At 36.4% G+C, this 22,014-nt stretch overlaps 1 protein-coding gene across 8 annotated transcripts in view; it reads left to right on the forward strand.

Moving 5' to 3' along the window:
* LEPR (leptin receptor) overlaps positions 1-22,014 on the forward strand; it is an 87,216-nt gene that overhangs the window by 59,835 nt on the left and 5,367 nt on the right. For all 8 annotated transcript variants that reach the window (XM_032870009.1, XM_032870007.1, XM_032870008.1 and 5 more), the window contains 9 exons: positions 321-520; positions 2,699-2,847; positions 4,060-4,219; positions 4,336-4,418; positions 5,759-5,975; positions 8,592-8,774; positions 10,200-10,295; positions 12,097-12,202; positions 13,314-13,389. In XM_032870009.1, coding sequence (XP_032725900.1) covers positions 321-520; positions 2,699-2,847; positions 4,060-4,219; positions 4,336-4,418; positions 5,759-5,975; positions 8,592-8,774; positions 10,200-10,295; positions 12,097-12,202; positions 13,314-13,389 — 1,270 coding nt within the window. The remainder of the gene's footprint in view (positions 1-320; positions 521-2,698; positions 2,848-4,059; positions 4,220-4,335; positions 4,419-5,758; positions 5,976-8,591; positions 8,775-10,199; positions 10,296-12,096; positions 12,203-13,313; positions 13,390-22,014) is intronic.

Here is a 22,014-nt window from a genome sequence, read left to right on the forward strand (position 1 = left end):
TGGTATCACTCATGTATAACGTTAGCTTGACTTCCAAGGTGTTGTAGGTTTTATCTCTAATTGGATCCTTATCTCCTTCTTGGAGCAATGCCATTTATTTTACTTGCATTTCCACTTATTACCTAATAAAATATTTAGTACAGTTTATTGTTTACTTTTATGGAAAGACATAAAATTGTGATATAGCCGGGAATTCAAAGATGTCATTCCAATAAGAACATTTGTTTTAGATGGAACAGAAATCAAATATCTTATTGCTCAAATATCTTATTGCTTTCATCACTGTTGCCTATTAACTGAATGTTCTCGTATCTTTTAAGGAGCAGCCTTTACTGTTCTGATGTTCCATCTATTCATCCCATATCTGAACCCAAAGATTGCCATTTGCAGAGAGATGGTTTTTATGAATGCATATTTCAGCCAATCTTTCTCTTATCCGGCTATACAATGTGGATTAAAATCAATCACTCTTTGGGTTCACTTGACTCTCCACCAACGTGTGTCGTTCCTGATTCTGTGGGTATGTCAAACTCTGTGGTGTGTCTTCATTTTTATTAGCAGATTTGGATTGAGATTGATTCATGGAGACTGCTGTGTTTTACCATTTCCTGATCACACTATATTTAAACAAATTGTTTTTTTCATGGTTACAGTGCAACTGGGAAGACAACCTTAGAAAGTCTTGCCATTTTTATCTTTTAAATTACTTATAACAGTATTTTTGCAATAAGAATATTTTCAGCATATAATCTGACAAGTTATATTGGTCATTGGGAATAAAATTTAGCAGTGAGAGTATTCTAAATAATGCATTGCTTTTTCTCCCAATGTACTTATGAAAACATTTGGTGTTTTTAATTTAAAAATTTAACTTGGGTATTGTGATGGATTTTGCAATCTAGTAATCATAACCCAGGGGTTTAATTTGTGAGGCTGCGTAGGATGCAGCAGGATTCAAAATAACTAAATCGAAGAAGAGAAAAATAGATCAAGCATGATGATATCCATCATGAATTTTAAATACACTTTTAAAAAGATATATTGATTCGAAGTTAAGGGAGTTCTTGACATATATAATATATCCCTCCAATATTAATGTGAAATCTTTGGGAAATGACCCATTTATAATTATACAACAGAGGTAAAGGAATATCTTTTGGTGCTATATTTTGTTTTGGGAAATTATGCCAAAAAACAATATTTGATTCATTACATTTTCAAATAATTAGTACACATATGAAATAAAACCTATATTTTGTTAAATATAGCATAAAGTCATAATTTTTAGTTTTTTAAATACCATAGAGTCCCAATTAATTGACCCCCCCCAGGCCCTCCTAGCCCATGCTATTTAGTTTGGTTCCATTTAAAGTGATTTTACCGTAAGCAGTACTTCTCTGGTACTAAATATCTTGGGATGGCAAAGAACTCTCCTATCACACTCCACCCCACAGACACGCACAGATATAACCTCACATGTACTAAAAGACAAATGCAACATGGATTTAGTTCTATATGCTGTCCAAACAACCCTCGATATTATTCTTTTCAATACTAAAATAAGGAGTTTAAGTTGGGCTTCTATTAACTACTTAGTCTTAGGAAACAATGTGGAGATTCAATTTTAGTATCCAAATGCTAGCTCCACCTGTTATTAGCTTTGTAAACATGGGCTAGACATGTAAGTGCTCCGTGACTATTTTATCACCTATAAAATGTGGATAGCTCCTCTTAATGCCCCAGGGTGTGTGTTGTGGATCATGCAAAACTCTTATCCATTAAGCATCCTTTCTGTAAACTAGATATTCATGGAATATATCCATATGACAGCCATATGATTCAGTCAAGGACAATCTTAACGTCTCTCAAACGTATGTACTTCCTTTTCTGAGGAGGAATTATCTTTTCGGGAGATGAAATGCATGTCCTCTTACTGGTTGGTAAAGAATGTCTTCTTCATATATGAAGAATTGAATAAGTATGAAAAACCGTATAGTAGAGAAAAAGTTCAGGGGTTTGGTCATCAACAGTCTAAGGTATTGTTGATGAAGTCCGGAGCTGCAGAATTCGCACTAGTGTCCTGGGGATTGGAATGTTTAGTTCCAAAATACATTGAGTTTGCATATTGTCTTTTACTTTTCATTTTTTTTTTCAAGAGTCCTTGCCATTCTGATCATCTTTGCCTCTATTTCTGACCTTCAAAAGCCTGTTTTCCTCAGATGATAGAGAACCAGGTCTTTACTCTGTAAGACTATCTCTGACCTTGACCTAGAAATACTTAATAACAGTAGGACGGTGTGAAACTCACACATGTGGAAAAGAATGCAGTGTGTATTTTATTTTTCCTTTTATTAAAGCTCTGCATAGAACAGATATGCTATGGACACTTACGTGTTCAGTATGAGATCTTTTGCGTGCGGAACTAATGGCTCAGTTTCTAATCAGATCTTATTATTACTTGCAGGTGACATGGTCAATGTATTGATTTTTTTCAATCAGACTATTTGCAAACTAGAGATAATCCCTTTCTTACACTCACATAAAATTGTAGGGGATCAAGTGAAATAATGAATGAGAAAACTTTGAAAAGGAGATACTGTTTTATAAATATTGAGTATAAAACTTATCATAATCATGTTTTAAAACTGTTATCACTGCTTAAATTGCTGTTATAGTATACTGTTTTTAAAATTTCTAGTGAAACCACTGCCTCCATCCAGTGTGAAAGCAGAAATTACTGTAGAAATTGGGTTATTGAAAATATCTTGGGAAAAGCCAGTCTTTCCAGAGAATAATCTTAAGTTCCAGATTCGCTACGGATTAAATGGAAAAGAAGTACAGTGGAAGGTACATTTTACCTAGAAATGTCTCCAGCTTGCCTCACTAAGTGTTGTTTCTTACAGCTGTTTTAATAACTCTATTGATTAGGCTTTATTTTATTGGCATAATAGTACCTCTTCGTATATTCTGTAGCTATTTTTGTTCAATAGGTTGCTATAGGTCTAACCCTTTTAAAGAATGACATTTCCTGCAAGCCATCATTTCCCAAAATGAGCGTGACAGAACATTGATCCCATAAAATATTCCTTGAAAAAAGATTGTATGGCTGAATCAACTTAGGAAAGCCTACATCACTGTGTGTTCCTGGTATATAATTGCTCTCTGGTACATCCTAACGGTTCAGAGAGGTCCTGCATTAAAGAAACATTTGTGACCTTTATTTCATCCTACGTTTCTCAAACTTATTTTACCAAGGAACCCTTTTTCCTTTAACATCTAATAATAATCTCTAGTACGTGTATGTTCATTGGGACATATTTTGGAAGAGGCTGCTTCTATCAAACAACCAAAATCACACCCATAGTGGCGAGTGTGCCTATGATGGCTGGCCATGTCAGTTTTCAGATGGCGGTCTGCAAAGACCCAGAAACATCAGGAACCCTAAATAGGACATTAGATCCCGATGATTTTACCTGAAAGGAATGTGACCATTTACCAGCTTGTTGAGGAGACTGAGTAACAGAGACATGACTATGTAACCACCAGGTTAAAATTACTGAGAGTTTTTGTGGATAGGGAATTAGTGGACAGAGATTAGGACCAGAGTGAAGAGTGATCGGGGACTGAGATTCGAGTAGGCCAGTCCAAATCTTGTCCTGAGGAGGAAACAACAAGATGATTGGCGCCTGGCTGGCTCAGTGGGTTGGGGCCTCTGCCTTCGGCTCAGGTCGTGATCTCAGGGTCCTGGGATCGAGCCCCACATCGGGCTCTCTGCTCCGCGGGGAGCCTGCTTCCTCCTCTCTCTCTCTCTGCCTGCCTTTCTGCCTACTTGTGCTCTCTGTCTGTCAAATAAATAAATAAAATTAAAAAAAAAAAGACAATCCTTAACTTGAAGGAGCTCAGGATCCAAGTCTCATTCAAGTATTTCTCAAGCCAGAAAACACGAAGTCAGTTCTCTCTTAATTTTGGAATCATATTAAGGTTTTAAATGCAGTTTGGGGCCCGCCAGCTACAGAGGGGTTCAAAATGATTCTTCTACCGCTTGGCCTTATTTTACAGATGTACGAGGTGTACGAGGCAAAATCAAAGTCGGCCAGTGTCCTGGTGCCAGACCTGTGTGCCGTCTACGCGGTTCAGGTGCGCTGCCGGAGGCTGGACGGGCTGGGCTACTGGAGTAACTGGAGCAGTCCCGCCTACACCGTTGTCATGGATATAAAAGGTCTGTGGAGATTTTGTAAATGTGTCTTAAGAATGCATGCAGGTGCTTTCAAATATGACTCCAGCATGTTCCTCCTGAGAACATGTGTACGACTTGGGCTTCTTGTCATTCTGCAGTTCCTACCAGAGGACCTGAATTTTGGAGAATCATAAGTGAAGACACCACTAAAAAGGAGAGGAATGTTACTTTATTCTGGAAGGTATTCCTGCTTTTTACATTAGTCTTAAATTTTATTTTCACGCTCATGAGAGGTTGTCTTGGTTTCTGTTCCGAGATGGGATTGCAGAGAGCTATGCAGGGGGGCCTGGCACTGGGTTAAGAAGCACTGAGTTCACTCTCTTCTCAGCTGAGCATTAATTCGGCGAAGTCACTTAGACTCTTCAACCTCAGTTTCCTGATCTGTATAAATGTAAGGCTGGACTGGTGGATGCCTGCTCAGATCTTACTCCCACCTGCCCAGATGGTTCCACACCTTGCAGGGACACATGGATATGCATTTCTATTTTTTTTTTCCCATTATTTCTGACTTAGAGGAATCTTAATGACAAAAAAATACATTGAGAAACACTGTTCCAGTCTATTGTAAAGATTCGTTATCTATTAGGTTTATAAGGGATTGGTTTATCTTATTTGAAGATTATTTATTCATTTCAGAGAGAGAGAGAGAGTGAGCAGGGAGAGGGGGAGAGGCCAGTGCGTAGGGGCAGAGGGAGGGGCAGAGAGAGAAGCAGGCTCCCCCCTGAGCAGGGAGCCCCACACGGGGCTGGATCCCAGGACCCCCAATTCATGACCTGAGCCAAAGGCAGATGCTTAATCAGCCAAGACGCCCAGGTACCCCTGGCTTATCTTATTTGAAACAGGTAGCAGTAATGGGGCAGGTGGAGTATATTGTTAGTACTCTAAAGTGAAAGAGTAGAATCGGACTGGACTTTATACTGGAATCATCAGTGATTTGGTATGATTTTTTTTTAAACTATGAGCAGAAATTCTGGGGTGCCATATACATGGTTCTGATAGCCTCTGTTACTTGAATTAGCAACAGATCAGAAGAAACAAATGATTGATCTTATTGGGATTAACATAAATGATAATTAACATCTTTCCAGCTTTTTTGTTGTTGCTTTACAGAACTAGGGGGTTATTATTCCTTGTTTGCTATTTCGATAAGGAAACTCTTGATTCCCTGCTGGTCCCTCTTTTCTCTAAAATTACTGTGAAATTTATTGGTAGGAAAGTGTCCTGATTGTATCCATATTTAATTATATTTGAATGATTTATTCTCCGAGTCTTGAAAAAAAACCAAAAGGAAGAAAAGAAATTTCCTACGTTCCATACCCATCCAGACACCTTCACTGTATCTGTGGTCAGAGATGGGCCCTATCTCCTCTCACCTCCCTATACCTCAGCCTTGAACTAGATGGGGCTTGCCCTGTTCTGACCTTGCCTCCCAGTGGGGAATGTATAAGAAGAGTTCATGGGCTTGGTTGGTATAAAAAGCACTGGAGCCCTTGAACTAATCAATTTTTGTGTTTACTACAGCCTCTGATGAAAAATGACTCATTGTGCAGTGTGAGAAAATATGTAGTAAAACATCATACTTCCCGCAATGGAACATGGTCAGAAGATGTGGGAAATCACACTAAATCCACTTTCCTGTGGACAGAACAAGCACATTCTGTTACAGTTCTGGCTGTCAATTCAATTGGTGCTTCTTTTGTGAATTTTAATTTAACCTTATCATGGCTTATGAGCAAAGGTAAGAAAGGGTACACAGTAGTAAACCTGTAACGCTTTTTAGTATTTAATCTTTACATACTCCTCCCATTCCAAAGGATCTTCCAAGAAGCCTGCAATACTCTGAACCTGGAGAGCTCTCTTCCTTTATCTCGTCTTTTCCGAAAAATAGCAAAACAGATTGCATCCTGGTTATGTAATATGGTCCTTGGGTTTTCGTATAATAGAACCATGTTGAAATAGTATTATGATCAATAAGAATATTCTAGTAAATCTAAGACTTAAATCTCTTGGATCAATGGAAGTTGTACATAAATCAATCTCCTTGTCTGTGTGTATGTAAAAATAAATACATGTATATGTGTGTTATGTTTATTACACATATGTAACAGTATTACATACTATATGGATGCAAGTAATTGATCAGACTTGCAAATTAACGTACTTCATTTCTTATGAGTTGATGAACCTTCTTTCCTTCATTTTGATATATTTGATTAATTAGAGAATCAAGAACTACCTTTAATAGGAGTTCCTATTCTGGATTACATATTCAGAGTATAACTTTTTAATGGAAAATTTCAAATCTACCCTACCTCTACTCATCTCTTCCATGAAGTCTTTGCTTATTGCTTTAATTAGGTATGTCCTAAATCAAGGTGCTTTCTACCTTTCTTAAGGTTTTTTATGTCTTCCATGTATTATGATTACTTTTGTACATATGGGGTAAGCTTCTTGTAAGTTCCATAGCATCTGCACAATGTTTTACACTAAAAATATTTTCTTTTTTTTTTCAAAAATTTTATTTAAAAATATTTTGAACCAGTATGTTCTAGAGATATTTACTGAATGCTGCGCTGTGTTAGGTGGTGGGAATTCCAACGAGAGAGAAACTGTAATTGTCTCAGCATTTGGAAACCATTCAGAAACCACACAGACCATGAGAATGGTCTCAGCAATCACAAGAGTCCAGTAGATGACACAGACATTGATCAAATAATCATCCAAGTTCATGCCTATTTATAAGCTGAAATCAGTGTTCCCAGGAAAGGAATGTAATGTTATGAAAGAAAAGAAAATAGAACCTGACTTGGCATTGAGGGTTAGAGAAGCTTTCTTAAGAAGCAGTATAGGGATTAAACTCTCCAAAAAGTGGGGAAAGAGCATGGGCTCCTGAGACAGGAGTAGTCTGATTGAAAGTCCTCATGGCACAGTAGAGGACCTGAGGGAAGAAGACCAGGGTGGCTCTGGTGCAGAAAATCATGAAAGGCTGGGAGGCTGAATGAGGCTTGGCCCTGTGCCTCACAGACATGCTAGGCGGTTCCTCCTCACATGTGGAAATCCAGTGGAGGCCCTTAAGTGGGACTCTGTGAGGAGGATGTTAAGTAATCAGACTTGTCCTTTGAAAGCGCAACTCTGTCAGCAGGAGAGGAATTTGCAGGGAAGCAGAGGGTGATGAATAGGCTTGTGTGGTGTTCCAGTGGAGAGCAACTTTTTTGACTCTATCCCAAAACCCCATTTTGGTTTCTCCTCAATGGCATATGTTTCCACATCTTTCTGCATATATGACTCTGTGGTACAAAAATAATTGTATTAAATCAAAATCACAATGAGATATGACCTCACACCAGTCAGAATGGCTAAAATTAACAAGTCAGGAAATGATAGATGTTGGCGAGGATGCGGAGAAAGGGGAACCCTCCTACACTGTTGGTGGGAATGCAAGCTGGTGCAGCCACTCTGGAAAACAGCATGGAGGTTCCTCAAAAAGTTGAAAATAGAGCTACCCTATGACCCAGCAATTGCACTACTGGGTATTTACCCTAAAGATACAAATGTAGTGATCTGAAGGGGCATGTGAACCTAAACGTTTATAGCAGCAATGTCTACAATAGCCTAACTATGGAAAGAACCTAGATGTCCATCAACAGATGAATGGATAAAGAAGATGTGGTATACACACACACACATACATACAATGGAATACTATGCAGCCATCAAAAGAAATTAAATCTTGCCATTTACAATGACGTGAATGGAACTAGAGGGTAGTATGCTGAACGAAATAAGTCAATCAGAGAAAGACAATTTTCATATGATCTCTCTGATATGAGGAATTTGAGAGGCAGGGCAGGGGTTGTGGGGGTTAGGGAGGGAAAAAATGAAATAGGTTGGGATTGGGAGGGAGACAAACCATAAGAGACTCTTAATTTTTTATTGTTATTAATATACAGTGTATTATTAGCCCCAGGGGTACAGGTCATAAGAGACTCTTAATCTCAGGAAACAAATTGAGAGTTGCTGGGGGTGGGGGCTAGGGATAGGGTAGCTGGGTTATGGACATTGGGGAGGGTATGTGCTATAGTGAGTGCTGTGAAATGTGTAAGCCTGATGATTCACAGACCTGTACCCCTCAGGCAAATAATACGTTACATGTTAAAAAAATGAATAAAATAAAATAAAATAAAATAAAATAAAAAAATGAATAAAAAAAATAATTGTATTATATTTATCTATATAAATGTGAGCCTTCTCTAACATCTCCCTTTCTCCAATAGGTCATATGCCCCTCAAAGTGTTAGGGGAATTTTTTTATTAGTTTTGAATTTAAAAGCAAATTTCTGTCTTTTCCCCTCAGTAAATTCCATTCAGTCGCTCAGTGCTTATCCTTTAAACAGCAGTTGTGTGCTTCTGTCCTGGACGCTATTATCTAGTGACTACTCTCTGATGTATTTTGTTACTGAGTGGAAAATTTTTAATGAAGACAGTGAAGTTAAATGGCTTAGGATCCCTCCATCAGTTAAGAAGTATTATATCCACGGTAAGTTTGGTGTGCTTTAGTAAGTTTTTCTTACAGATTAGCATGAGAGTGATTATTAATTTAAATAAGATAGCCAGTTAGTGAAAACTTCAAAAATGTAAATGATACTACCATTTTACCACATATAATCCTATCACTTTATCACAACATTCAGTTCTGTTTCATTTGATCCTTTCTAAATATTTTACAGTCATAATCATGTCACCTATTGCTTTTCTTCTGGTTCGTTCCTTTGATATATCACAAGCACGTTTCTGTTTTCTCCCCAGTCCTTTTAACCATGATTTTTAGTGATCATATAGCATTTTATTCCCAAGACTACTTAAACCATTTATTTATTTGAGAACATTTTTTGTTGCTTCCAGCTTTACTTTTTTTTTTTTTCTAGGACTGTTTTTTAATGGCCTTTGATATCTGCCACCAAATTGTTTTCCCAATTCTGTGTACCAACATATAATGTTACTAGCAGTGAGTGGGAATGCCCGGCTGAAGGTCTACAAATATAGGACTAAGTGATGTATAAACTCCCAAAGTAGACCAGTTGCCTCAGGAGGTGATTAAAGTACAAAGTAGTCGTGTACAATACAGTAACTCCAAGTCTGAGTAAGGTTTTAGTAGGGAAGCTAACAATTGCCATGACCCTATTATTATACAATATCACTCCAGAGACTTGTACTTCTGTTTCATTCCAAAGACCCTAGAATTTAGCATCAGGGCAAATAGAAATGATTGATAGAGAACTAAATTCAGTTCATTACCATTATTGTCCAGATGATTATTCTCTGTGCTTTTCTTTAAACCATGTAAATATATAATCTAGGCCTCAACAAGATTTATCCCTTGTGGAATACTTGTATGTTATTAACATTTATAAAAATGACACATCACTGATAGATTCATTTTGAACTTTGCCATACAGATGGTTGTCCCCCTGACAGGGGGATCCCTGGATAAGCAAGGGGACTCCTGGTCCCCACCCCCACTTCTTTGCATTTCATAAGACTTTAGTCTCACAGCTGCCTTGAATGGGGAAAATAAGGAAGTTAAGTGCCCATGAAAGGGGAATATTCCTGGCTTTGGGGATTTGGGAGAGGAGGTAAGACATATTGTCCTGGAAAGGGAAAGTATAAGTTCATACGCCCTGAACTTGAACAAACTGGTTATCATTAGAACATGCCCTTGAAAATTGCAGTCTTGTGTCTCCGGGTAATATTTTCAAAAAGTATTTGAAAATTGTCATTACTAGGAGAATTTGGAATGCTTAGGTGGTTTTTGAAACTTCCTTAATCATCAGTTTCAATCCACAAATAACAATTTATTTCTATGTTTGGAAAAATAAGAGAGTCACCTAAATTTTTTTTATATAGGTTTCACTTGTTAGTGTTAATTCAGTAAGAATGACCTTTAATATATTTTTCTCCTCAGATCATTTTATCCCCATTGAGAAATATCAGTTTAGTCTTTACCCAGTATTTATGGAAGGAGTAGGGAAGCCGAAGATAATTAATAGTTTCCCCCAAGGTAAGAATTTTCCTTTTGGTTTCTTTTTTACAGTGTGTGTTTTCCTACTAAGCAGTTATGTTGCCATCTGATTATTTTCTTTCTATTGGAGTCATGGAAGAGTCTAGAATCTTACATAGATGTGTCAGGGAGTGATTGCAGGAGGGGTACATGGACCCTTGGTGGTTTAAGAAGAATAATCAAGCATGGTATTCTTGTATTAGAAATTAACATTTTCAGTCTCAAACTGGATAAAAAGTTAATGGAAAACAAAATAAAGGAAAATATGCATAAGGGCAATAAAATATATAATCAGAAAGACTAATTAGAAAAATATTAATTTTCTATACAATTTATATAAATGCATTTACCCCAAACAGTATGTTTGGGGGGTATATACTTATGAGCCTTTAAATTTTTTTTTAAGATTTTTATTTTATTTATTTGACAGAGAGAGAGAGAGAGAGACAGAGCACAGGTAGACAGAGTAGCAGACAGAGGGAGAGAGAGAAGCAATCTCTCTACCGAGCAGAGAGTGTGATGTGGGACTCGATCCCAGGACCCTAGGATCACAACCTGAGCTGAAGGCAGACCCTTAACCAACTGAGCCACCCAGGTGCCCAGGCCTTTAAATTTTAATTAATCTTTTAAAGGAAACACTTTTCCTCTAAAAATAAAACTGGAGAAGTAGTTATAGAAATAAATTCATTGTGCCTCTTAAATTTCTAATTCATTTTACCATACTTGGAGTATCAACATTTTGATTTTGCTATTATGGCTCAAATTGTCTTCAAGTCCAAGCAACCTAATAATGAAGTTTCAAGAGAGAAATATTTTTTCTGGTTTTAGCATTAAGATGATTATAAGAACCCATTCATTTATTATTTGATACATACGTGCTGGGAATAAGAACTGGGGATACAGCAATAAACATCTGTCTCCGTCCTTAAGGAGCTTAACCCTCATGCTCTAATGGAAATGAAAGTAAACAAATCATGTATAATATAATGGCAGATAGAAATAAGTGCCATGCTTGTTGTGATGAGCACTGGGTGTTGTATTTAAGTGATAAACCACTAAATTCTACTCCTGAAACCAATATTACACTATATGTTAATGAACTAGAATTTAAATAAAAACTTAAAAAAATTACTTGCACTCAAAAAAAATCCCAAATCAATAAAACATAATGTAAGAGTGACAATTGGTAATAATTAATAAAAGGACTAATTTAATATTAATAAAAAATAAGTGCCATGAAGCAAAATAAATGTAAGATGAAATGATAGAGTTAAAATGTGGTGCTTTCGTTAGGATGGTCAGAATTGGTCTTTTTAGTTCAAGCCATGCAAGTACAAAAGAGAAGAGCATTTTAGACAAAGGAATAGCAACTGCAAAGGTTCTGAAGACTGAGCATGCTTGGTGGCTCAAGAAAAGCAAGGTCAATGTGTGTGGAATGAACAAAGTAGAGATTGGCAGGTAATGGATGTTGAATTCTCTAGAAGCAGATACTGAGACAGAGAGTCATCAGAACAACTTTAATTGGCACTTTGACTCATATGACCTAAAGTGATCACATGGATTTGGCAGAAAATAATTTTGAAAAGGTGTTTTGTTAACTCACTATAAGCATAATTCTGTACAAAAAATATTTCATTAATGTGATCATAACTATACTTTTAGCTTCTTTTTTATTTTTATATCTTTAAAGGTAGTACAGATTTATGATGAAATCAGAAAAAAGTCTGCTGTAATTTTTGGTACAGAAAGATGTTTTTACTTCCTCAACCTTCTGAATCATGTGAATTCTATTTCTTTTTAGATGATATTGAAAAACACCAGCATGATGCAGGTCTATATGTAATTGTGCCAATAATTATTTCCTCTTCAATCTTACTGCTTGGAACACTGTTAATATCACACCAAAGGTATTGTACATGGACTTACGAATCTTTATGGCCAAAGCTCTTGAGCATATTTAAACCTTGATTTAAAACCCAAATCAGAAACCTATAGTATCCTAAATATGTTTATGTGGTATTCAGTATACAGTTAAAATGGCCTAAAAAGAAAAGGCCTGTTTTCAGGAAACCACATTTTATTTTGCTAGTACAACACGAACATCATGGACGAGATTCATGTTTTAAATGTAAATACATTCAGGAAATAACAAGCTTATAACAGGAAATCTGAGGCAGTATGTCCTCAGAGAGGGCAACAATGGCTTTTAGAGCTGTATAATTTGGGTTGAGGACTTTTAGTGGTGAAGATTTACCTGGAGTGGCCAGTTCATTTATGATTAGGAAGCACTCCAGTTTTTAAAAATCAGCACTGTGTGGCTTCCCAGTCTGTCTAGTTTGCAAATGGGCTTGAATTTCTTGTGGTTCTGGGGTGCCATATCACCGTGTGCTGAGAGGCCCAAACCTATGAAATTATTTCCCACATGTCAAATCTCTACAGAAACGTCTGTCTATAGCAAAAAAGAGGAATGGGAGATTTTAGAATCTGAATGTATCTTTCAGTCAGGTGAGCCGATGGGGCCATATCAAGTGGAATTGTTTCTGAAACTCAACTGATGGCCCTTATTTTTCCTTTTTGAGAGGGGCAGGGAGGGGCAGAGGGAGAAGGAAAGAATCTTAAGTAGGCTCCATGCCCAGCGTGGAGCTCGATGTTTGGCTTGATTTCATGGTCCTGAGATTGTGACTTGATCCAAAATCAGTAGTTGGATGCTTAGCTAACTGAGCCATCCAGGCACCCCGATGGCCACTTTTCATATATTATTTCTCCAAGAAAAATCCACTCAAAGTGTTTAGCACAGTGCCTGGCAAAGAGCTTTCAGTAAGTGTTGGTTATTTTATTATTATAGTGATATTTAACTTTAATCTAGATAGAACATTGGTGGAAATCTTCATGGGGTAGTGTGTGAAAATGAATCAGATTCTACTGAGAAGTAGCTGATCTGGTAGATTAATTTCTAATTTGTACATTCATTAACTGTGAACATTTTCGATATGAATGTTTTTTGTTTCTCCTTTATAGAATGAAAAAGCTGTTTTGGGAAGATGTTCCAAACCCCAAGAACTGTTCCTGGGCACAAGGACTTAATTTTCAGAAGGTCCCTTTTTCAATTTTTTTAACCCAAAATATGTAAGATTGTGCTTTAGATGCTGAATGCCTTATATAGCATCCAACATTTTTAAGGTTTAAAATAGTTTAAGGATAAGGTTTAAATCTTATTTTATTCAATTCATTTAAATATGAGTTCTGTTTAATCCATTACGTATTTTCAAGAATAGCAGGATGCAGAGATGTGAAATTAGGATGAAAACAAAATTTAGTAGGTAGTTCATCATATGAAAATTAAATACATAGGTATATATACATATATATGAAAAATATATATGTATATATTTATATTTATATATCTTCTGGTTTTTAGTATATAATAAAATAAATATTAGACTATTAAGGGTTAAATCTAATGGAGAACAGATATTTAGATATACTTTTTTGGTGTAAATTGATTATCTTTAGGTAAAGGCTAGGATCAATACAATATTTTTAATCCCTGTAATTATATTCATAATTATTTAAATCAATTAAAAACTATATAAATAATCCTGTCCTTAAACACTGCAATCTGAAAAAAGAGCAGTTGTCCTAATAAAGCTTACATTTAATTAAGCACATGGTTTTTTTCAAGCTGAAGTACTTTATAATCAGCTATAATAAAATAATTTGTACATATATCTTATAATAGAATTCCCCAGAAAATTGTAGAGTTTAACTAATGTTTTATTAATTCTTATAATTTCCCCTGAAGCAAGGTTGGGTTTCTACCCATAAAATTGAGAAAATAGAATTCAATTTTCATGTCAAAATATCTACACAATGTTTTAAACAGTAATCATATGGAGGTTTTAAGCAGTCTCAACAATTTCATCTTTATCATTAGTCACTGTTAAAGTGATTTCAGTGGTTTCCTTTTAGCTACAAGATACAGTTCAGTCCCTTTAAGCTAGTACTCAATGACCTCTCTCTGTAATCTGTTACCAAACTATGCATCCTATTTCTTCTGTCCCTGGGCCTTGATCATGCCTTTGCTCTTCCCTTTACTTCTACAGACCCCACCACATTGGTGAAGACTTCACTCTAGTCCCTTTTCTACAAATTTTCCTTTAACAAAAGTAGCTCAGAAGATTTCTCTCCCTCTAAGTTCCCAGAGCATTTTACTGTTCAATGTATTGTGAAGAGCTTTCTGAGTTCCCAGGGTAGGTCTTACTCCTCACAAATATTTTTTCAACTTCTACTGCATGGGAACTATTAAAGTCAGAATTAACTAAAGCCGTGTGGTAATTCATGATCATGTCCATTCATATATGTGCAAATCACTGAGATACATTAAGATTTTTGCTTCAGTCCTCAATATCTCAGCTTCCTTTCCTGTAAAATGAGGTTTAATGGAACTTGCATCATAAGGTTTGTTTTGGGGATTAAAGAAGATGGTACTTGTAGCATAGTAAAGCCTCAATAACTATTAATCATCATTATTTTACATTTTTAGATGTTTCAAATTATTATTCTTTCAATGACACTGTGAGATAATTATCATTATTTTCATTTTATAGAAGAAAAAACCCGAGGCTTATAGTGGTTAGGTATCTTGTTTTAGAACCAGGCGTGGCTTGCCAATTCGTCTGACTGTGGAGCCTGTTTGTTCCATTACTCATTCTTCTCCATAGTAATGGCTTTCAATTTTTTTTTAATTTGACCATGACCCACAGTACATTTTACCTTGTAGCCTAGTACATGCATAGATATAGATATGTAAAACTGAAAGGATTTCAGTATATGTAGTGCTATTTTCAAAATTCTATTTTCTTTTAAAAATTACTGGTTGCAACCCACTACATTGATTTCACTTACTACTGACCTATGACTTGCAGCAAGAAAAACACTGCTCTCCAGTTTATCAATGAACAAATGAGCGAATATATGATATTGTAGATATAACAGTGCAAACGATTAAATTGTGATCTTTCAGCAGAAACGACACGGTCTTATCTTCAGATGAGACAGCACAAGATGATCATTCTCTTTATAGAAACTTCGCTTTGTTTTGAGTCCGACCAGCCCCACACCATACACCTCTCAGCTATGGCATCAGGCGTTGTATGCCATGGAATCTCCTTCCATTAGACAGAGCTCATGATTTTTTTCAATTAGTAAAATATTTATTCCTCTCTTCTCTCTTCCATTATGAATTCACACCGTAACATTTATTGTAGCTATAATGATATTTCAGCCATATATATTTATCATTCTTTCATTCATTCAATAAGCACATAGTAAGTATTTACATGTAAGTCTAGGATGTGACTAGGATCTTGGGAAACAAATTTTTCAGAGATTTTCCTTACTATCTGGGAAATAAGACAGTAAGGTTATAGAGGAGTGGCTTGAGTAGAAAGTGGAATAGAAAGAACTTGTCTTCTTTACCATCTCTAAAATAGTTTATTCATTTTAAAATTCATTAATTTGTTTACTTATTCATTCACAGCCTATTTATTGAATACCTGTCCTGTGCTAGTCACTGTGCTGTACCTTCAGGTTGTACTGATCAGAACAACAAACTCCTGGAGTGGACGGTCAAGCAGGGAAATAAGCATTAATCAATGATCATGGAAATAACAATATGCATATGGCATATGTAACCAACTAATAATTATAAGCTACATGTTGTGAAAAAAAAAGATCCAGTGTGCTGAGCTTAGTGTGTGGGATGGGTGGGGATGAGCAGTGAAGATAGGAAAGGAACAACTGAGCTAAGCTCTAGAAGATGATTAGTCATTAGCTAGGTTTTGTGGTGGAGTGGGGAGAGCCCAGGCAAAGGCACCTTCAAACACAAAGGTAGGAAGGACCACAGCACATTCATAAACTGAAAATAGGAAGATTAAAAGACAGTGTAAGGAGGAGATTTTTCTTATATATGAGGAGCTCTTTATTTTAAGATGAACTTTTTTTTTTTGTCACAAAAACTAGATATCTATATAAACAAAAATTTTAAAGCTTCACCATCCAAGTATACATAAGTGCCGGAAATAACCATCTTCTTGCCTTTTTAAGAGAAGCTAAAATACTCTCTTCAATATGTGAAGCTCTTCAAATCTCCCCTCTGCACCACCATGAAAATGGTTTCTAAATATTTACTGGGGTAGGGAAATGATCAGGCTGACCTCCGCAAAGGAAGTCTGAGCCTGCACTAAATGATCTCTCCCCTTTCCGGAAGATGGCCAGCTCAAAGGAACCACTTGGTGGATAGAGGTTGGATCAGTGAGCATTTGTTATAGACTGTGCTCTCCTGTTGTCTCAAACGCATGCACTGAAGATGAGCATAGTGTCGCAGCAGATCATGTGACAGATGTTAAACACAAGGAGACTGAAATCTCACTCAGTTTTCCCATGTCCTAGTAAAGTGAAGAAGTGGGGAGAATTTTTAAGATCCTTGCAGTGGGTGTGGATATCCTTATCTTTATTTCTTCCCCCCCTGCCAATATTCGTAATCTTACTTCGTAATTCTCACTTCGTAATCTTACAAGATAATTTTTTGAGTATAACCAGTCCTCAATATGTCTAGTTTATTTCTAGAGCTTAACCGGTACACCGGTAACATAGTCTAGGAATAAATCAGTTTGGGGAATATAATAGGAATATTTGAAAAGTGAAGAAGAATATAAGAAGAGAAATAAGAATATAAGAATATAATTTCAAAGATTTTTACTAATGATAAAAATCAAACCATCTAAAATGCAATAACTTAAAAAGATCTCATCTTCTACTTTAATCTCCTAAATAGCTAAAAATATACTTTTTAAGGGAAAAATGGTGTGTAATTCATGCTGTATTTCTAAACCAGGTAAGGCAAATTTACTATTGACTCTTTGCTTTTATATTCATTTATTTTCTTTAATTTTTTCATAGTCTTCTATTTTCTGATGACCAAACCAAGTCTCAGAGTGGTTCAATGGCTTGTCTTGATCATCTATCCTGTCCTTGTAAAAACTTCGGTTAAACCTAGGTCCATCGGACTCAAATTGCCACCCTTGCTATCAGTCCCATCTTAGTGATATATTTCTTTATGTAACTTATGCTACTAAATCGTATACTTAAAAATGGTTGAAAGACTAAATTTTGTTATGTATACTTTCACAAAATTTAGCAAATGAGTAAGAAATCTGGATAGACGTTTCTGCAAGGAAGCTATATAAATGGCCAATAAGCACTAATGAATATATGCTCACCATCATCAGCTATTAGGGAAATACAACCCCAAAACACAAGATACCACTTTACACGGGTGAGGATGGCTATAATCAAAAAGACAGATAATAAGTGTTGGTGAGAACGTGGAGAAATTAGAACTCGGACGCTGCCAGTGGGAATGTAAAATGAGGCAGCCCTTTAGAAATATGGTCTTTACAGTTCTTCAGTAGTTCAATATAGAATTACCATATGACCCAACAATTCCACTGCTGGGTATATATCCAATAGAAATGAAATCACGTATTATATGGAGATTTATACGTGAGTGTTCATAGCAGCTTTGTTCATAGTAGCCAAGATGTGGAAACAAGCCAAATGTCCATCAAATAATGAATGGGTGAGCAAAGGGTGATATATCCAATTCTAAAACAAAAGGAAATGACAAACAAACAAAATAACCCATAGTCTATTGCAAAGCAAAAGGACCATGACAGCCCATCATTGTTAAAAATATTTACAGTGCGGGTGCTGGGTGTCTCAGCAGGTTAAGCCTCTGCCTTCAACTCAGGTCATGATCTCAGGGTCCTGGGATCAAGCCCCGCACCGGGCTCTCTACTCAGCAGGGAGCCTGCTTGTCTCTCTCCCTCTGCCTGCCACTCTGCTTGCTTGTGCTCTCTCTCTATCTCTCTGTCAAAAAAATAAGTAAAATCTTTAAAAAATATATTTACCGTATTTTTAAAGAGATAATAATTTTTTACATAAAGCATTTCCCTTAATTATACTCTAAATTCAGATTATTTTGAACTTTGGTTTTTTGAAAGTAACCCTATACTTGTAATTCCTTCGACATCCAACCTGATTTCTTAAATGGTCCCTAAAATTAATCTCTTCCACTTTTTGAGCTGTCATTCTCATTCCCTTTGGTTCATAATGAGTCTAAATGCATATTTACTTCATATTTTTAAAATAAAATTTACAGTTCAAGTTCGTCCTGCTTGTTCCCCTCAGTAGTTTCAGTGCCTCCTTTCCTTCTGAGGGGCACCCACTTTCAAGAATAGAGTGTGTATTTTTCCAGTATGTGCTTTTATACTTCCCTACACCTGCATATGTGCAGCTATGACCAGTGAACAAAAACACTTTGGGTTATAATGAATGTGAACCTGACTTCCATAATTATTCTGAAGTTATTTTTGTTCTCAGCATTGTTTTCTGAGATCTCTCCATGTGGATACAGTTAACATAGTTTACCCATGTGGACTGGCCTTGGTAGTCTGTCCTATAATTATATCACAATTTATATGTCTATCCCCCTACTGATGGATATTTAAGCTGTTTAAAAGCTTTTTTCTATTTATCACAAACAATGCTGCAGGAATCAGGATCGTATATGTCTCTGTGTTCTCTGGAGCTATATCGGTCCCATTATTTTAAAAAGTAAGTTTTTGCATTACCAGATGACCAGTGTGCATGGTTCACTGGTGAAATAGTATGGAAGCTTTATTGCAAAATATAGTGTCCTCCTCTACCCTTAGCTACCCTTAGTCTTGCTCTCCAAATGCCATTACTTCAAACTGGTTTGCTTTTAATTTCTCTGGGAGGTCATCTTTATATTTCTAAAAATAATATGTTTATACCACTATGAAATGTAGTCATCATATATTGATTTCTGGCAATAATGAAGATTTACTCGTACACTTAACTTCTCCTGCCCTTCTCCTTTCCCCACAATCCTACCACATACCGTTTTGTCACTTTTATCAATTTTTTTCAGTAATTACTCTGAAACCTCAGAAAAATCTTCTTAGATTACATTTATTTCCATCAAATAGACTACTTCTTGGAGCTCCCTTCCCTCCCCCTTTTTAAAAATAAAGACATTAGCGCTCTTGCCTTTCCCTCCATTTCCCCCTCCACTTCCCAATCTGTAAATATAACTCTGTGTGTTAAGTCAGGATTGATAGCATGTTTGTGCTATAATTGTTTAAAAAACAGAAAGTCAACAAACTGCATTTACACTGCTATGAATATGTAAATACTGTTATTTGCAGAACAAGTAATAGAGTGGTGAAACTCTTGTGAGTTCTAATGTCACAGGAGAATCTATTTTTTTTTAAGATATTAGAAATATTTCACCTGTTGATCAAAATTGAGCCAAATTTTAGTTGGCTTCATTTTTAGTTCTTATGGGTTGTCATTGTTGCTTTTTCTAGAGTTTCTAATTGCTTCTTTAAGAGTTTTTGTGCTGCTATTACATAAGCTTCTTCACTGGATACCTTCTCCCAGTGTTCTCTGCCCAGGAAACCTTCTGGATGGGGCCTTTTCTAAAATTTCCATAAGCCCTCACTCTGGATTTTCCTTAACCAGTTTCTAGTGACTGCTGCTTCCTATATTCCTTTTCTTCTTCTTCCTTGGTGAACTACATCCTTACATAACCTCCTCAGAAAGGTTTTGTGTGAGGTCAGAGTCTCTGCATGCCTGAAATTCTTCTTATGGTGCCTTCATTGATTGCTGGTTTGGTGGAATGTCAAGATTCTGCGTTGGACAAGTCTTTCCAGTTGAACTTTGAAACGATTCCTGCCTCATCACCTAGCACCCAGTTTTGCTTCCAAGAAGCCAGATGCCATTCTGATTTTTGTTCCTTGCTGGTTGCTTACGATTTTCTTGCATTTAAGATATTCTCTCCATTTTTAAAGAAGTATTTATTTATTTATTTATTTGAGTGAGAGAGAGAGAGAGAGCGAGAGCGAGCATGAGCAGCGGGGAGGGACAGTGGGAGAAGGGAGAAGCAGACTTCCCGCTGAGCAAGGAGCCCAGTGTCAGGCTGATCCCAGGACCCTAGGTCATGACCTGAGCTGAAGGCAGACACTTAACCAACTGAGCCACCCAGGCATCCACAAAATATTCTCCCCATTTTCGATGTTCTAAAATTTCAGTGGGTCTAGGGATGTTCTTTTTCATTTAACTCGGTCACCATTTGAAGAAAATTTCAATTCCATGACTCTGATCATATCCAAGAAATTATGTTATTTCTTTGCTGATTTCCTCTCCTCCTGTTTCTTTTGTTCTCTATTTCTAGAATTTGTATCGGTTAGATGTTAAACCCTCAGCATGGTCTTCTGTATGTCTTATCTCTATGTTCTTTTTTGTTTTTTGTTTTAATTTGAGACTTTGCCATATCCTATTTTAATGCTTCTGTTACACTTTTATTTACTGATATATTTGTAAATTTGCAAGGTTTTTTTCCTCCACAATATTTTGTTCTGGTTTTATGCATACAACATTTTCTTAAATCTTACTAGAAATATGAATTAAAGGATCATAGTTTTAAAAATTCTCTTTTTTCCTATTCTCTGAGTTTTCTTTGTACTAGGATTATGTTTTCTTTTTGTTTATCTTGGCTTTTCTTTTCTTTTCTTTTATCTCTGTCTTTCCCCAAATATCTAGTAATTATTTGTTTTCCTTTAATGTTTTAGAATAAATAGTAGATGAGTTGACTGGGATCCCGGTGCCTATAGGCAGGAATTATTGCTTGTTTGTATAGATAGGGCTCTGGCTAGATGAGGAAAAATGTACTCACAGGCACTAATAACTTCATAGCTGCTTGGTAACTCCCAGGATAGGTCCTTAGTTGATTTTGAAAACAAAACCTCAATTTGGGTGTGGAAGGTAGTTCTAATATGAAGGAGTTTCTGTGTATAGCAGAGTAATGGAAGAGCCCCATTCCACGTGCATAATTTCTGGTTTTCAGTCTCAGGTCTCATATCTTCCTGTGTTCTCACCTGCCGTTTCTTCCCTCACCATGTCTGCTGTATTCAGCTGTGCAAACAGGCTTTCTCTTCAGCCACAGCCCACTCTAGAAGTACTTTGGTCTGTAGCTTCCTTTGCTAATCCTCTTTAGTTCACATTCTTCCAGTTGTTTTCTATCTCCTAGATATGCATTCAGATTCTTTTTTTTTTTTAAAGATTTTATTTATTTATTTGACAGAGAGAGAGACAGCGAGAGTAGGAACACAAGCAGGGGGAGTAGGAGAGGGAAAAGCAGGCTTCCCGCAGAGCAGGGAGTCTGATGGGGGACTCGATCCCAGGACTCTGGGATCATGACCTGAGCTGAAGGCAGATGCCTAATGCCTGAGCCACCCAAGCACCCCAGCATTCAGAATCTTATTCCCTCTTGCCTTCTCAGGTCATCTTCTGTGTTGTGGGTGCGCATTTGTTACTTGTGTACTTTCATTCTAATAGAGTCTCTTCAGAGATGAGAGAGCAACATGTTCAACCTGCCATATTGAACCAGAATACCCCTCTACACCCTTCCTCTTGATACTTTAAAACTCAGAATCATAAAAAAATAAAAAATAAAAGAAAAATAAATATAGAAATCAGAATCAAAAAGAAAAAAGGGCTGAATTCTTGTAGGAAAATGTAGTGATGCAATAGACTTCCTTTTCTTCTAATTCAAATTTCACGGTGTTTAAAACCC

Source organism: Lontra canadensis, unplaced genomic scaffold (assembly GCF_010015895.1).
Source record: "Lontra canadensis isolate GAN:19392208 unplaced genomic scaffold, GSC_riverotter_1.0 scaffold40, whole genome shotgun sequence".
Taxonomy (NCBI): domain Eukaryota; kingdom Metazoa; phylum Chordata; class Mammalia; order Carnivora; family Mustelidae; genus Lontra; species Lontra canadensis.